This window comes from Coptis chinensis, chromosome 2 (genome assembly GCF_015680905.1).
Source record: "Coptis chinensis isolate HL-2020 chromosome 2, ASM1568090v1, whole genome shotgun sequence".
Lineage (NCBI taxonomy): Eukaryota > Viridiplantae > Streptophyta > Magnoliopsida > Ranunculales > Ranunculaceae > Coptis > Coptis chinensis.
The window spans coordinates 84829192-84840067 of NC_141457.1; the positions used below are offsets into that span (position 1 = coordinate 84829192).

Consider the following 10876-nt stretch of genomic DNA (forward strand, 5'->3'; position numbering starts at 1 on the left):
ATGAGGCTCGCTTGATCTTTTCCAGTATGTAGCTGGGAGAGCGTGTCAGGATAGCGAACTCTCTGTTGTTATCCAAGCAGTTGCCTGATTTAGGTGCTTGCGACCTGGACCATTTTTTGGCAGGTGGAGTGTCGTCAGAGATCGCCGCGACTTCTTGGTCGTCTGATAGACCGTGGTGTCGCAAACCTTCTTGCTGCTTAATATATTTGTCGACCCGAGCATACAACTCTGACAAGGTTTCTGGACGCAACCTAATCAGCGGCCGGGAGAGGTCTGTGTTACGCACCCGACAGGCGTTGGAGAATGCTAGTGTGGCAAAAGACAGTTCGGCTTTGAACCGACTTAGGAACTGGCGGATGGTTTCATTCTCTCCAAATGATAACTGGAAGAGTGAATCCAGATCTGCTTTTTTACGTCTGTTGTGTACGTATTGGCTGGCAAACAGATCAGTGAGCTGCTCGAAAGTCTTGATCGAATCTGAGTCGAGTGAAAAGAACCAATCAAGTGGGCCATCTTTGAGGCTGGCGGGAAGGAGCCGACAGTGAAGATGGTCAAACTCCGGGGAGCTGTAAAGGGCCAGGCTTTGAATGTAGCAGGCTACATGTTGGTCGGGGCATGTGCTGCCATCGTACATTGGAAAACGTGGCTGGACAAAATCTTGAGCATTTTCTGAACGATCTGGGATGCGTCTTTGCATACTGCGCTCTGGTCGATTCGTTGCAACAACTCATTAATCTGCTGATTAACTTCGTTGATGCCATTCTCAACGACGTTACCAGCTGACTGTTGTTGAGCGTCAACTTGTGTACGAAGAGCAGCATTTTCTTGCCTGAGCAAGGAAATACTCTCATTGGTTAAGCCTAGCTGGTTTGCGAGGCCTTGAACTTGAGCTTCGAGGCTTGCCGTGCTTCGTGGGCTTGAGATATTTGGTGTTTGGTTCTTTTGGTTTGTGTGAAGATGGTGTCTCAAGTAATCGAGACCACAGACGGCGCCAATGTAAAGGCGTGATTTAGCTTTCCTTTACATACACAGTTGAATGGGAACTGGAAAGGGTTATTATTGGGACCGAGTTCGGCTTAGGAGTGAACTGCCTACGTATCTTGCTCTCGATTTGGAAGGGAAGAATCAGGTCTGGCGTAGTTCATAGGAGGGGTATTTATAGATGTTTAGAGTGAATCCTCGCCCACCACGTGTAAAGTGTATCACAGACGTGGGGTCTCGATTAAGGAGGCGTGCGAGTACTGTCTTTATAGGTCTGCTGTGATGATGTGGATTATTAGTCTGGGCAAGTAGCTTGCGGCAGTGGTCAATAGCTGGTGGCAGTGATTTGTACATGTGCATCTCTGTTCATGATTGCTTCTAGAAGATAAGCTGAGTCACGTTATAGCCTGGTTCGCGTGCTGGCGCGAACTATTCTGAAACGTTCTCTTAGCTTGAGGACGCGATCTGATTCTACATGTTGGTGTGGTATTTCCATCATGCTGAGTACGCGCTTGATATTCTTGAAGGAGGATATCACTCCCTTACAATGTTAATGTTAACATGCTAAAGTTTTTTTTTAAAGCTAACATAATCAAGGGTTTATTGAAACATAAAGGTGCCATCAAATAATATTTGTATCAAATTCAATAGTATTACAACAAAGTAGCTAACTAAGCAACCATTGAACCACCACACAGCAGAATTCTACGACCTTTTAACGTATGATTGAAAAACTGAAATCTTAACACAATTTAGTTGCTTATTAAATGCATTGAAAGCAGGTTTACCTGAAGTTAACAAAGTTGAAATTTTAATCTAAGTCAAAAATTGAAATCGAACAACTAACAGCTCTATACTAAATTAAAATTTGAAAATATGGCAGTGATAGTTACATTAAGGTACACACAATGTGAATCGGTAAAATTCCCAATCTAGATTAATGGATCGGAAGGCTGAAGTGTCAATGAACTGATGTACTATCATAATAACACCGCTTTTAATCAAATAAAATTATTTGGTAAGCAACCTCTAGCCAGTTAACTTTTCAAAGTAGTTGAAGAATGAGAAAGTCCCAAATTGTAATAGACATACATGTGATACTAACAAATTTATAGTTCATTATGCCGTTCATATTCTCCAATTATATGACAACGCCAAAGCCTAAGCCTAGGAAACAAAATTGTATAACGTGAGGTTAGGAATTAAAGGTAATGTAACAAAAACGAAAAACAAAAACAAAAACAAAATACCTTCTAAAAGGAAAGTCACCCCTGTAGAGAGTTTCATCCTTGCTATCAAAAGACAATAAGAAAATAAGTAACTGTGCCCTATAAAGATATAAGAATAAGATAATATACCTTTGATATAGAAATTCTACTTACACAAATTGAAGGATAACATGTTGTAAAAAGTGAGTACCATTGCCTATTTGTAACATGTTCCTGCAAAATTTTGAGTATCCACAAAATGTCTAAATGTTGAGATAAATATAATTAAGTATCTATATTTAATGCTATGGAGAGTTTGTCGATAAGAAGGCTATGAGAATTAATATAGAATTTGTCGATAAGAAAGCTAGGAGGATTAATATCGAAGAGTTTTCTTTGAATACGTTTTCATAAAAATTGTTTTCTAATTGGAATTAACTTACTCTTTAATTGTGTCGGTCTACCATGAGATGTACTGATTGTATTAACTATTAGCCATCGGATGTAGGCTTCACACAAACCAATTAAAAATCAAAATGTTTTATTATATAGATGTTTTAAATGGAACAAATTACTGAGTACATAAATTTTATTGTTTATAAGAGTTTAGGTACAACGGAGGTAAAACAGAGGCGTGTTGAGGCTGCAATGCTGGTGCTGTGGTTCAGTATGAATAGTGTCAAATGCATTGTGCATTCAAAAAACGCCAAAAACAAGTACGTCGGGGAATTGCATACCCACGATTACTGCTACACTTTGTAACGTTTGAACCTGTTTTGGGGATAATCCAGAATCTTTAGCCTATCCCACAAGGTGGTGGATGCTTTCTCGAGCCGAGCATGCATTAGTGGTTGCTAGTCATTTGAAAGTGTAAGGCATTTTATAAGGAGAAAAGGCGGAAGATAAAAATTGAATGATTGATAGAATAGTTCGAGACGATTTTGTGGCACATATATATGGAGAGAGAGATGACTCGTGGAATTTTTTATTTTCTCAACTCAAAAATTGTGATAGCTTTTATTCAAATTACCTACAACATTTACATTATTACCTATGATCTCTTTGTCTTTGTGACCACCCCATAGGCGCGTAAAGGGGGTGCCTTTTGTCATGAATGGCATAGCCAAGCAATGCCACAGCCCACAGGTCATCAGGCTTTTTCTTAAACGGATGTCCGATTACAAACATGTTATTAAATTAAAAAATTGTTCAAAACACTATATAAATTGTTTCAAGACACTATATAAATTGCCCCACGAACATGCCTGATTTCGCATCTTGTCACAAAATTTGACTTTATAACAAACTTTTTTTACATGTTTGTTTCCGGTCAACATACAGTTTAAACATCGATTGATCTAGGGCTCTAGGCACACAACTCTCGTTTGTTACAGTTTCTTCATAGTCCTAAGCTATATCAAGTGCATCTAATATTCTAATCATGCAGAAGTATTCTATCGCATCACGCGGGTATGCATATCTACTCATGCAAATAAAATGCAATGCAATGTTAGTATAAAACAGACCGTACCTCTCTTTTACTTATATTTTTCACTAAAGTATAAGCTAAACTTACAGTTCTACTATTTATATGTTTTCATAGTTTTTACCGTGAAGAAAATTAATATGCTACATAATGATAAGATGTTGGAGGAAACTAACCATTGTGATCAGATTGTTCCCAATCATGCAGTGATGGTTCTTAGTATTTGAAGATGCCTTATTAGGCGGCTCCATTTACCTGTGGTTTATTGGGAAACCTAGAAATCGATCACTTATATCAAACGAATCCTATCTGTCCTCAGAATTTTTATCTTGAAATTCAGAATTAGAATTTGAGTTGTATAGAAATATCCTCAATTTTGTAGGCAGCAATTTTATTTCTGTTTATTTTTCTGCAAACAAAAGATAGAGTTGTGTAAACATTATGATCGCTCTAGGTGAACTCACTCCCATTTTACGACCACCCATTCTTTCATTACTCCAAACCATCACAAACGCTAAAAAACTAAGAGAAATCCACGCCCAATTAATTGTATCCGGCACGATAAACGACCCGTTCATGGCGAGTCGCGTACTTACGTCCCCTGCTCTTGTGGAAATTAGTTACACACATTTGATTTTCACTCAAATATCTTCACCCAAAATCTTCATATGGAATACCATGATAAAAAAACTAGTCGATGACAAGTCGGGTTCATTGGGTTCACCTCTTTTAGTGTACAAACAGTTACTTGTTTCTAGTATTAGACCCGATGGACATACTTTTATGTATCTCATTAGAGCTTTAACACCCAAAATGAACATTATTGAAGGGGAAGAAGTACATGCACATGTTGTAAAATTTGGAAATGAGTGTAGTCAATTTGTTTGTAGCGTGTTACTTGGTTTCTATGTTGGGTGTAGATGTGTGGGCAGAGGGCGTAGGTTGTTTGATGAAATGTGTGAACCTGGACTGATTTTGTGGACTTCGATGATACGTGCTTATGTTTGCGCAAATTGTCCAAGAGAAGGTTTGGGTGTTTTTAGGAAAATGAGGGAAGCGGGTATAATGCCTGACTCAGTAGCATTAGCAACTATTGTTTCTGCTTGTACACAGTTAGGGAATTTGGACATTGCAAAGACAATGCATGGATTTATTAGCAAGGCAGGTATTAGGGTTGATGACTTTGTGTTTAGTGCACTTTTAAGAATGTATGGTGACTCTGGTAGTTTGGATTGTGCGCGACGTCTGTTTTATGAGGTGTCTCCCAAAAATGTTGTAGTCTGGAACACCATGATTCATCAGTGTGTCAAGCATGAGAACTTGGGCGAGGCCCAAAACTTATTCAAGACGATGCCAGATAAAGATGTGGTATCATGGAATACGATGATTGGAGGATTGTCTCAAATGGGTCAAAGTAAGGAAGCGATAGTACTATTCCATGAGATGGAATCAACCGGCATTGAACCGAACAAAATGACCATGTTAAGCACCCTCTCTGCCTGTGCTAGTCTTGGGGCACTGGATACTGGGACTTGGATTCATGGTTATATAGAGAAGAACAGGTTGAACTCAGATAGGTCTTTAGATCCTAGTTTGATCGATATGTACTCCAAGTGTGGAAGCATTAACAAGGCAATTCAAGTATTTGAGACGGTTCCTAGAGTTGATGTTTTCTCCTGGACATCAATCATTTGTGGGTTAGCTATGCATGGACATGGTAAGCAAGTCATAGATCAATTTATGAAGATGCAAGAAGCAGGAGTACAACCAGACGATGTTACGTTTGTTGGCGTCCTCAATGCATGCGCTCATGCAGGATTGCTAGATCAAGGGAAAATGTACTTTGAGTCAATGGGGATTTACAACTTGAGACACAAAATTGAACACTATGGATGCATGATCGATCTTCTATGCAGAATGGGTTGTTTGAGAGAAGCATATGATCTTATAATGGATATGCCCATGGAGCCTAATGTAGTTGTGTGGGGGGCTTTACTGAGCGCATGTAGAGTCCACAGGGATGTGAAACTAAGTGAACTCGTCGCAGAAAAGATGCTTGAACTCGATTCTTCAGATCCATGGATCCGAGTTATGCTATCTAACATATATGTGGAAGCCAGTAATTGGGAAGGGGCAGTGAAGCTGAGGAAAGAACTCAAGGAAATTGTATCTGAGAAAGTGCCTGGGTGCAGCTCAATCGAGGTGAACGGCATGGTTCATGAATTTCTAGTTGGTGATAAATCACATCCTCAACATAAGGAGATTTATTCAGTGTTAGAAAAGATCCAAACACAATTTTATATTGGAATAAACCAATAAGTTATTCAAAGCTTTGAAACAATTTTGAATTTGCAATGATTCGAATACACCGTCTACCTTACACTCCTAAAGTTATGAATCGTTTGTATCTCTTTGTTGTCATACATATTAAACACTACAGAATTATCATACAAAATTGTACTCAAGGAAGTGCAGCCTTAAGGGACCTCGTAAAGGCTTCCAGCTCCTGAAGACCTTCCTCGGGGCTCTTTGCATCACCGAGCAGCTTCACCATCGCACTACCAACAATTACACCATCAGCTCCCCATCCTACGAGCTGTATTAGACAAGTTTGAAAGGTAAATAGAAATCACGACCTTCACATGACTAGCCTGTTTGCAGTCCTCATAATGACTAACCTGTTTCACATGATCTGGTGCCGATATACCAAAGCCTACTGCCACTGGTTTATTTGAAGCCTATTATAAATCCAAAGAAAGCATCAGTTATGAGGAGGAAATGGTGTGGACTGATATAGTAAAGTTTGAAGAGAAAGTTGTTAATGTTAATGGAGAAGAAAGTTTGGAGAAGAAAGAGAGAAAAGAGGATAAGGCCTTAGTTACTTTCGGCCTTGTATCACTTCAATACATATCTATAGACCATTGGGAGATGTCCTTTAGAACTCTAACTAATATAATGGAACAGATACTGATTCCGGTAACAGCCATCAAATATTCAAACAATCAGTCCGGAACATTAAAGAATGAGTCATGTCCTAGGTGGGTATTGGCGTATTGCACCGTCAATGATCTTGACCATGCAAATATCTCCTGAAGCTAACTGACAGACCTGACTTTTACCAAACAAACAGTTGGATGTTCCTAAATGACCAAGTCCAATGGGATTGCAACCTCTTAAGCGTGTCATAGACTCATACCGCTTAACTCACGGATTCTTAACTACATAGTTGTCAATAAATTCTATTATATCCTTGCTACTACAGCATGGCGGCCATACACATTTTAGAAACTTCGTCAATTGTTACTTACATAGTTTGACTAATTACCATTACATGTACTGGCTGGAGCTGACTTTCAATTTTAAAGAAGCATAAGCTAAGAAGTACACAAAGTAGAGTTATGAACAAACCTCCTTGATTTCCTGAAGAAGAGATTGAACACGTACACTCACAGATGAGCGGGTACCAGTAACTCCAATGGAACTGACCTGCTCGGAAGTAGCAATACATAAATAAGGGTTGGGACTTAGGAGTTAATATTTATTTTGACAAAGCCAAATCTAAATAGGAATTCACTGTTTCTCAAAAATTTAATAGCAAGTTCGCAACGTGCTGTAGTATTTCAAATTCATAAAACTATGCAAACTACACACGAACAGAATCAAGGGACATAAACGACTGTTCTTGGGGAGAAAGGAACTCACAAGATAAACAAATCCTTCTGAAGCTTCAACAATGGCTTTCATTCGATCTGTTGGAGTGGTGGGTGTTGTGAGCAATACCTTCAACCAAGCAACAAGAATACGCTTAGAATGTCATTCCACTAACTTAACCATTGAACAAGAGCATGTCATATTTAACAAATGCTCACCTGCATGTAGTTTTGGATGTAATGATGTAAACTACACATTCCTAACGCCGTGGATTACGTACGGTCCCTCCCAATTAACTTCATTATAGTTAAGTGTCTTATACTCATTTTTTTTTCTCCTCAGATACTGTTTATTTTTATTATTAATTTTGACAATTGTCACTCAACATTTATAAAAAATTAAAAATAAACATATACAGATGTATTTCTTTCAGTTTATATGAGACACAGAAAAATGCTAAGAGTCGATGCCCTTGATATATTAAACTGTGCAAACTCTGATGTGAAACAGTGTGCTATCTGTTTTCTACTATTCACCATACAGATGTAGCCTATTCCTTGATCAGCCATCAAGTCCCTATTACCATTATTTCTAGCTTTTCCATAAGTTATTCCAAGGAATATTTTAAGCACATGGATCATACAGTAAGAAATGTTAATAAGCTCTCAGACTTGTGTGCATTTTGTAACCTACTAGTATTTTAATTGACATATATTTCTAACACACCACTTCTTTACATCAAAGGTTGCACGACTTTAACTCTTCAAGGGGTTTGCTTCTACCCATGTTTCTAATCTTGTTAAACATGGAAGAACTATATATATTTTCAGTATGTCGTGTGCAAATCAAAACTACATATTGCAATTTGTTCTATCTTCCATGCAATTACAAACAGTAAGTATTTTCAACTACAATAAACACTAACTGTATACACAGTTTTATAGAAGAAAAACGGAAATATGAATATGTATGCTTATATGGTTATACTATTTTTATTTTAAAGGTACTTTTGCTCTCAAGGGACCTTATTGTTGGACTTAAAACTGGGGGTTGCATTAGCACATAAGCATATCTATATGTTCAAAATCTAAATCTCAGGCAATGTACAATACGAAATCTAACTTCTTGATCTGAAGCTTTTGAGTTGACAGTTAAAATGTAAACCTAAAGCACAAATAGCAATGCCTCGGATCAGCTCAGCCAAGAGAGTTAATGTGACAACTAAGCTCGAAGATTTTAATTTTGTACTTAATACAAAGAATATGTACAGTTTAAATAATAATATGTACAGTTTAAATAAGAATATGTAGTAACAACTAACAAATCAAACATAGAGAACAAGGAGAGGGGGAGGGAGGAAAAGAGGAGGAGAGTCTTGTACATATGAGAGAACCTACCAACTCAATTTCATTCTTGAGGGCTTCTTTTCTCAAGATTTCAGTTTCCTCCAAAGGAACATCTGGTACCACAAGTCCTGAAAAGAGTATTTGATCACAACATTATATAGCAAACCAGGAGAATAAAGGTGATATAAGAAAAGTATCTATTGATCAAGGGAAACTTTAACTATTTAATTTACGTATTTATCTATCTAAGGTTTTTTACAGACGTGTTTTCTAGACTTCAACAAGTAAGTTAAAAGAGATAGAATAGGCATGTAATCTCTAAAGCCATTTTACAGAATGAACTGCAGTAAGTTTGTCAGAGAAGTAAAACAGAGCCATCTGAATCTGAAAATTATAAACGACGAACATCATTAATTTGTAATTAACCACCCAACAGGCCGGTGCATGTTGACTTCTGCTTTCATCACATACGAAATCTTTTACGGTTTTCAAAATTGAGTTCTTTTAAAGGATATATTGCAAAACAATATAATCAATGAACAAACACTTCTGTAAAGACTAGAAGCACAAACAACAGATGAAATTTTGGAAATATGAATTTCGTTAATTAGTAATAAAATATCTTTAGTAAAGAAAATATCAAATAACACCGTGAAAATGCCACAAAACCAAGGATGGTCCAGCACGGAAGCATGTACAGTAAAAATTCATCAGAGTATGAGCAGATTTACCGAGAAAATATAAAATGTGAGCAGAATTTTACCGTGTACACCAACATCTTTTATGGTAGCCATGAAGTTGCCAATGCCACGCTTAAGAATTGGGTTGTAATATGTGAACAATGCTATTGGACAAGACATTTGTGGGATGATCTACATAAAAAATTTGAGTAATCACCATATTAGAACATCACAGCAAAGCAGTCATACTCGTTGAATAGAAGTTTAATGGACATATCAAGAATTACTAAAGTGAAACCAAACACATTAAAACCCTTTGGAATACAAACGTATGTACTTACCTCTTTTAACATGGAAAATATTGCATTAAGATTGGTCCCTTTCGCTAAAGCACGCGTTGCAGCAGCCTAGTAAACAATTTTTTTTTTTAAAATCTTACAAATGATAACATAAAAGGAAAAAAAAATAAAAAAATAAAACCTGAATAACTGGACCGTCTGCCAAAGGATCAGAGTATGGCACTCCTAGTTCAATTATATCAGAACCACATGAGTCCAACACTTTGAGTGCTTCTGCTGTTGTCTTTAGATCGGGATCCCCAGCTGTAATATAAGGAATAAATGCAACCTGTTGAATCAAAAAGTGGATAACAATGGGGAAATAATTAGTGATAGAAATACACATTGAATAAAAAAATGACATTGAAGGAGAAAGGATGTGCATACTTTGCCTTGTTGTCTCAATGTAGTGAAAGTTTGAGAAAGGCCAACAACTGGAGTAGTAACGGAAAGAGAAGCCATGACGGGAACTAGAGACAGAGTTCTTGGGAGTGAGTTGTTGAAATTCCTGTTGGATGAGGGCAGAAAGCAAGTTGGTTTTAGAGCTACAGCCATTATTATTATATTGTGAATTCGACTGATGCTCTCGATCTCCAATAGTTGGGTTTTATAGGGAAAGCCCTTTTGTTTTTAGTAGGTTCATAATCTCGAGATACCGATAGATAGATATATTGAGGAATTTACATTGAGAGAGACCAACAAAATAAAATGCAATGACTTCACTATCCATAAATCCAAACATCATTTTCTTCAACTATTCTCTTAGACAACAATTACCTCTCTTGTTTTTTCCTCTTTTTGTCATATACCTTTAGAGGGTATATGGATTTTGGTAACATGACAAGGCCGAACAATTGTAACATTTTCACAAAATATCAAACGAGTTCAATTTTTGTAGAGACGTTCTTTATCTTATATATAATGGGAAAACTAGCCGCCGTTTATTAGTCTCCGTATTCTCGGTTTTAACCTAATGTTTTGGTTCAAAAGGGTACCCAAAAGTTTCACCCACAAAATTTTCTGCACTTCACGTTCGAAGGATAAATCGGTAATTTAAAATATTTCCAAAGCTATAAAACTCGACGTTTTCATAAACAGAACACTGTTTCGCGGTTTCCCAATTAAAAAAAAGTAAACTGTTAGTTAGTTTTCTCCGTTTCCTGATATTCCCAAACACTTTATCAAC

At 37.2% G+C, this 10876-nt stretch overlaps 1 protein-coding gene and 1 pseudogene across 1 annotated transcript; one reads left to right on the plus strand and one right to left on the minus strand.

Annotated features, from left to right (window-relative positions):
• Nucleotides 1-4353: 4353 nt before the first annotated feature.
• Nucleotides 4354-5994, plus strand: LOC147518455 (putative pentatricopeptide repeat-containing protein At3g15930 pseudogene; annotated as a pseudogene).
• Nucleotides 5925-10493, minus strand: LOC147518456 (Aldolase-type TIM barrel family protein). Its single transcript, XM_086590294.1, has 9 exons — nt 10078-10493; nt 9833-9979; nt 9694-9759; nt 9436-9544; nt 8724-8800; nt 7378-7455; nt 7084-7161; nt 6354-6413; nt 5925-6271 (listed from the first exon to the last, which is right to left on the minus strand). The coding sequence occupies exons 1-9, from the start codon at nt 10243-10245 to the stop codon at nt 6137-6139; spliced, it is 918 nt and encodes a 305-aa protein (XP_086446420.1). The 5' UTR covers nt 10246-10493; the 3' UTR covers nt 5925-6136.
• Between the last annotated feature and the right edge of the window lie 383 nt (nt 10494-10876).